Consider the following 6,833-nt stretch of genomic DNA (forward strand, 5'->3'; position numbering starts at 1 on the left):
CATAGAAAACACACACTGCAAGTGTGGCAGAGTATCCTGTTTGGCTGTATGTGTGTGTGTGTGTGTGTGTGTGTGTGTGTGTGTGTGTGTGTGTGTGTGCGCGTGTGTGTGTGTGTCTTTCCTATTTATAGAGTATTCCAGTGGAGTCTCTTGTTTGTGGTGTTAAGGAGTGACTTACAGTATCATGTATTATGGGGAAAGATTTCATTCCAACTCTTTCCAACTCTAATGCTCTTATATTTACCCTGCATTATTAATTTATTTTTTGCAGTATTTATATTTTATTCTTCTAAATTGTTTTCTTTTCTAAGCACAGTCCCCAGAGATATCAGAAGATGCACACATGACCTTGGCTGTGAATAAGGCCATGACAGCAGTTTGAGGCACCACACTCCGCGCATGTTAAAACTACCCTCCTCATTGTTATTTTGACTCCAGGGCCTCTACAGTATGGTGGCCAGCTGGAGCGCCAGTGTCTGCAGAGTCTCCCTTCTCCCATTCTTCCTTGAGAATGCGAGCAGGCGTGTGGCATTGAGAGTCAGCAGCCCATTCCTGCTCTCATAGCACAAAGACAAGCATGTGGCACTTGACAGCGATGCCCGATGAGCGACGCACGCCACCACAAGCCGCAGCAGCCCTGCCTTTTAAGATGTGGCCGAGGGGTCCCTGCCCTGAAAGGCGACACCTCAGCCTGCGCCATCCAGGCTCCTTGCGTCTTTTCTTTCCCCCCACTCGTGGACTCTTGTCTGTCCGCGGCTGCTAATTTCCGTCACACTTTCTCTTCTGAGCAGGGGGACAAGCCTGTGTTGTATGTTATTAATACTATTGTTAACGGCACACTCAAGGCTGGCCTCCCTGACTCAGCTCATCATGTTACAGGTATATTGTACACAACAGAGAAATTGCCAAACCTGCTTTATATAATACCATCTATAAATATCAGAGGGAATACCTTGGCCAGTTATGGTCAGATGCAGGCTGATTGTCATGATGCACCTGGCAACAGACCGAAAGGCTTTCTTCGGTATTTCTGGAGGCTTAATGTAAAAAAGAGTAGCCAGTGTTTAAGCTGTGCCAGATGCCGGATCATGAGTGAATGCTGATTTCCATTTATCTTCCCGTGGTTCAGAGAAACTGCTTTTAACTTAAGCAAACAGTTCAGACACTGTCGAAAATGCGGCTCCAGTACTTGTTGTAACGTTTTATATGGCACAGCACACTCTAGAGGCTAATATGGGAACTGGTTTGGACCTGTATTTATCAAATGCTAAAAATTACACTTATGTGACAGATAAAAGATAAAAGTAAAAATTCTTCATTTTTACCCCTTCTTTTCAACTTATAGTAAAAATGATATTAGAATTGATCATATTTAATGAATTAAAAACATTACAAGAGCTCATGAGCATGCGTCTTCATTTTTTGCACTTGTCAATATGGTACTATATGATTTGTCTCATTTATACATGTTTCTTACGCCACTGTCTTTTTGTTTCCATTTCAGCCAATTTCATAGTATTTAATTGCCATTTATTAATCCCTATTTGTATTATGATTAGATTGTTCTTTTCACATGCGTGTAGATATAAGGATTTCACATAAATAAAACAAACTTAAAGAAATAGTCTTGTGATTTTGCAGAATAACCTATCACTAAGTAAAAGGTAAGCAGAATGAACAGTGGGACAGATGGTCGTGATTAATCATGTGATGACCTGAGTGCTGCTCCTTAAGACTCCCTCCACACATCGCTGTAAGTAGGAGTGCATCACTTTCAGTGAAGACATCACAGTCAGTTTTAAACTTAGCAAAAATGTTTTTATGCTTATTCAATCAAAAGTCAATTTGCAATTGAATGATAATTCACTGCATAATGATAATAATGTTAGAGGGATACCTTTTAGCATGTCATAAAGAGAGGTCAGAGATCAAGGTCAGCAAAATCAACAACATCGCTGGAGCAGCGTGGAAGCAAAGAAGGGCCATAAGTAACTCAATACAAAACTAATGTTGAAGTCCACTCCAGTTGAAGGACAGGGTCAGTGCCCAATACAACTCATAATAAAAAACATGATAATAAATTATTCCAATTCATTTAAAAAGGTGAATAATATATAAAGCATAATGTGAACCTTAATTCAAATGTGCTATTACTTTTTATTTCATAAACTTTAGAAAGAAATTAAATAGTAAGTGTGATGTGCAAAGGTTTAGGCGTCCTTCTCTTTGTAAAACAGTCAGAACTCGTTAGACCTGAAAGCAAAGGACCTGCGGAAAGTTTTAGCTGCCACAGGAATGGCGATGCACTGTTTCAATTTGCAGTACTGATGCACAAACAGGGTCTAACCTGATCAGAAGGAAACCTTACCTGCGACCTCATCACAAAAATCAACAACTGAGGTCTGGAGAACAAAAGGCAGCATTTGATGAAAAGAACATTTTACCAGCTGTTAATCATGGGAGGTAGAAATATTTTTGCTTTAGTTGTGCCAGTGACACAGAAAACATTGCATAGATTGAGGGAAGAATGGATTCCACTAAATATCAGCAAATTCTCCAGTCAGTCAAGAAAGTGACAGTGAACAGAGGTCGGCTTTAAACAACAGCACAATGAACCAAAGTAGACCCCAGAATCCACCATGAGGCACAGTGAGAAATACAAGCTTCGGCTTTTGGAAAGACCCTCATAGTCTGCTGACATGAACATCAATTAAAACCTGGGAGCAGATCTGTTGTAGATCTGAGTAGCTCTGGATTTTGTCTTGAAACTTTCCACACTGCACAGATGACATTTTCACACAATGCACCATGACAGCGACAGTAGTTCATATAAAATGACTCCTGTAAGGAATTCAGTTTTTGTGTTTGCGTGTTGCAGTATACCCACACTGCCACTTTTGATTACTTTTTATTTATTTATTATCAGTGCTTGCTCGTGAATTGAAACGTTATTTTATTTTTAATTTTCCTTACAGTTAGTTTTTCAAATACAGTTAGTGGATCAACATGTAGGTGCAGTAAAGACCCCCTACCTGGAGAGGCGCTGTGTCACATCACGATACATTTTTATTACCACTGGCGCCGCACGCGGAAGGAAACCCGCCATTGAAGCAAATTCTCAACGTGAGAGTTTCGTTGAAGCACACTCTATTAAAGAGCTGCAATTTTTTTCTTCCTATACCTACCGCTGGTATTTTTGTTGGAGGGATGGCGTACAGAGGACAAGGACAGAAGGTCCAGAAGGTTATGGTGCAGCCCATTGTATCCTTTTTATTGCTGTGAACGACGGTTGCGGTTGAATTGGTTGCTACAAGCTACAAGCTAGCCTTTTCTTGTTAGCTAGCTAATCATTCATTTTCCATTAGTGAACGAGGACAGACTTTTAACAGAGCAATAGGGTGTTTTTAAGAGTTATTCCTAGCAGGAGATTGCGTATTGATTTGTAATACTTTTCCAAACAGTTCTGGTTCATTGTAATGCATTCAATTGACCCGTATGTACACATACCCCCGCGAAACCCAGCTACCTTAACACGCTGTACGCCCTGCAACAGTTCTAGTATTTTATATTATGGCGTCTTTTAAATCATAAGAATCCGAATTTCTGTTAATAAATGAGTGCACATGATAACAATAGATAGTTTTAGCACATACGTCAGTTGGTTAGCTAAAACAACACAGAAACATTACTAAATGATTAATAATCGAACAAATAAACATTCCCTAGGTCTAGCTTCGCAAATGGCGCTTGTCTTTGATTAATTTTGTTGTATATTGAATATCTTTGGGATTTGGACTATCGCTTGGGCAAATCGTTGACATCGACATTGTAAACAATTTTCTGATATTTTATAGATCAAACAATTTATCTAATTATATAAGACAATAATCTGCAGATTAATGCATAATAAAGATAACTGTTCCTTGCACCTCTTATTACAAGGGATCCAAAGTGAGTGATCTTGTTTGTTTGTGAAAATAAGTATATTTATTTAGCTTTCCTGCAGCACACCTCATTTGGCTCTCCCCATAAGTGATTTCATAGGAGAATGTAAGTAATCACTGAATCACTAGTAATGCAGATAAGTTTCAGTTTAAGTGGAGATAGTACCTGTGCGACCTCATTAGATTTTACACTGTCTTTTCTGCTTTTCAGCATATTGTAATCCAACAACTTTAATTTCAGCATGGAAAAGTCTAAGATGTGATCAGGCGACATTTTCAGTAACCAGTTATGTGCATTAATTTGTCACTGAACATATTTGCCTTCTGTCAGTGTGTGTGTGTGTGTGTGTGTGTGTGTGTGTGTGTGTGTGTGTGTGTGTGCGCTTATGAACGTGAAATTTCCTTAACTCCATGTATCAGAACCTCATTTTCAGGTATCTGCAAAATGTAAGTATTTAGTTCAGCCTCATTTTATAGTCTATTCTGATTTGTTTAGTGTGTTGTCGGAATAAAACAAAATTTCATTGCTTGATCTTCTCATTCTCAGCGCTCACGGATCCAGGTCTGGTTGTATGAACAGGTCAACATGCGGATAGAGGGCTGCATTATTGTAAGTTAATTTCTTGCTCTTTTTTTCTGCTTAATTTTTATTAAACAGTAAAAATTCAATGAATTATCTGATTTCCCATAGTAATTTCCATTAACATATGACTAATGAGCAAGGTAGGGTGCTCAATGAATGAAGTACAGTAAAGGCCAATTTACACCTTCCGCGTCCACGAAGTAACTGATGTCATTCACCCTTCCATGTGGACCCCTATACGGACCTCCGCATACAACCCAAAATTTGTGACTGTGCCCACTGTGTATTTTTCAGATGACAATGGATTCTTGTTCTGAAGTCCATTAAGTAGTCACACATTATATTATCTCCTTTTGCCTTCCTCTTGTTCTCCTCTTCCACTTATTGATTTTTATAGTGGTTGGCAAACAAAATTGTGGTGCATTAAATTCCACCAACTGGAATGGAGTGTGGATCAGGAAAAGGGCATTCATGGGACGCCAGACCGATGCAGACCCTCAATTGTAGTATGAATGGAACTCCGTGCGCAACCCCACACCTAGAGAAATATATTTCAGTGCCTTAAGTAGGCTGAATGGTCTGGAGGAGATTCTGAGACTGTCTACACTAAGATGGAGTATCTGACCATGCATGTTAACGTGGTAAACAAGAACCAATCTTTGTCCACACTGAGATGTTGAAATACTACTAATGAAGTAAAACCACTTGTGGACTTGACTTGGACTGTAGTCCTACCTCCAAACATGAGTAGACTTATCGCAAGGTGATTAAATAGGTATTGTATGCTTGTGATTAAAAAAAAAAAGAAAAAAAAAAAGTTTTTAGCTGGTGTAAATATAAACAAAGACCAACAAGTCTTGGTGTAGAACCCAACTAAAACAATAATGAGCTTGTTTAATGAAGTGTCAGAGTTCCCATGGAGACTGAATGCACTCATATGACGTAGTATAATGTCAAATGCTGTGGAAAAGATATTTGAGCTCAGCAAATGGGACCAGCTTTATGTTATGTGCACTGAATTCAACACAGCCCAGTGAATCTCATGTATGTCATTGTGTGGGTATGAACAGTGCATTCGAAAAGAATATAGACCCCTTCAGTTTTGTTACATTGCAGGCTTATGCTAAAGTAAAAGAATACATACATTTCCCCTCACCAGTACCATTGATGACAAAGTGAAAACCAAATGAAATATTTTCAAATTTATTAAAAAAGACACTGCAGCACTCCACCGACCTGGGCTTTATAGCAGAGAGGACAGACGGAAGCTTTTCCTCAGCGACAGCTGCTTGGAGTTTGTTAAAAAAAAACAAACACCTAAGGGACTCTCAGATTGTGAGAAACAAGATTCTCTGGTCTGATGAAACCAAGATTGAACTATTTGGTCTCAATTCAAAGCATCATGTCTGGAGGAATTCAGACGGTGCTCATCACCTGCCCAATACCATCCCACTGATGAAGCATCGTGGTGGCAGCATCGTGCTGTGGGGTGTTTTTCAGGGACAGGGAGACTGGTTAGGGTTGAGGAAAAGCTGATTGGCACAAATTAGAGATATCCTTAATGGAAAACCTGGTCCAGAGCGCTCAGGACCACAGACTGGGCCAATGGTTCACCCTCCAACAGGATAATGACCCTATTCACACATTCAAGACAACGCAGGAGTGGCTTAGGGACAACTCTAAATGTCGTTAAGTGGCCCAGCCAGAGCTCTGACTTGAACCCAATCAACCTTGAGAGGATCTTGAGGGAAGAATACTCAAATTTAGGTGTGTAACATTTATTGCGTCACACCCAAGAAGATTTGAGGCTGTAATCAAAACGAGCAATTTGCAAGTTTGTGCTGTTGGTGAATTCAGTAAGACCAAGTCTCAGAGAAATATGGGGGGATTGGGGGAAAAAAGTGAAAGTTTCTTTATGAGGCCTGTTAAAACTTCTTTTGACCTACTTTTCCCTCTCAGGGTTTTGATGAGTACATGAACCTGGTTCTAGATGATGCTGAGGAAGTCCACATGAAGACTAAGAACAGAAAGCCGCTGGGTAAGAGTCCACGCTACATTTTGACATCCATTTTTTGTCAGATGGTGATTGTTATATATAAAAGTGAAAGTTTCTTTATGAGGCCTGTTAAAACTTCTTTTGACCTACTTTTCCCTCTCAGGGTTTTGATGAGTACATGAACCTGGTTCTAGATGATGCTGAGGAAGTCCACATGAAGACTAAGAACAGAAAGCCGCTGGGTAAGAGTCCACGCTACATTTTGACATCCATTTTTTGTCAGATGGTGATTGTTATATATATATATATA

At 39.6% G+C, this 6,833-nt stretch overlaps 1 protein-coding gene across 1 annotated transcript in view; it reads left to right on the forward strand.

Moving 5' to 3' along the window:
* Positions 1-3,088: 3,088 nt before the first annotated feature.
* snrpe (small nuclear ribonucleoprotein polypeptide E) overlaps positions 3,089-6,833 on the forward strand; it is a 16,219-nt gene continuing 12,474 nt past the window's right edge. Inside the window, exons 1-4 of the mRNA XM_022745327.1 lie at positions 3,089-3,261; positions 4,365-4,391; positions 4,492-4,554; positions 6,487-6,565. Coding sequence (XP_022601048.1) covers positions 3,208-3,261; positions 4,365-4,391; positions 4,492-4,554; positions 6,487-6,565 — 223 coding nt within the window. The 5' untranslated portion in view covers positions 3,089-3,207. The remainder of the gene's footprint in view (positions 3,262-4,364; positions 4,392-4,491; positions 4,555-6,486; positions 6,566-6,833) is intronic.

This window comes from Seriola dumerili, unplaced genomic scaffold (genome assembly GCF_002260705.1).
Source record: "Seriola dumerili isolate Sdu_G_001 unplaced genomic scaffold, Sdu_1.0 BDQW01000088.1, whole genome shotgun sequence".
NCBI lineage: Eukaryota > Metazoa > Chordata > Actinopteri > Carangiformes > Carangidae > Seriola > Seriola dumerili.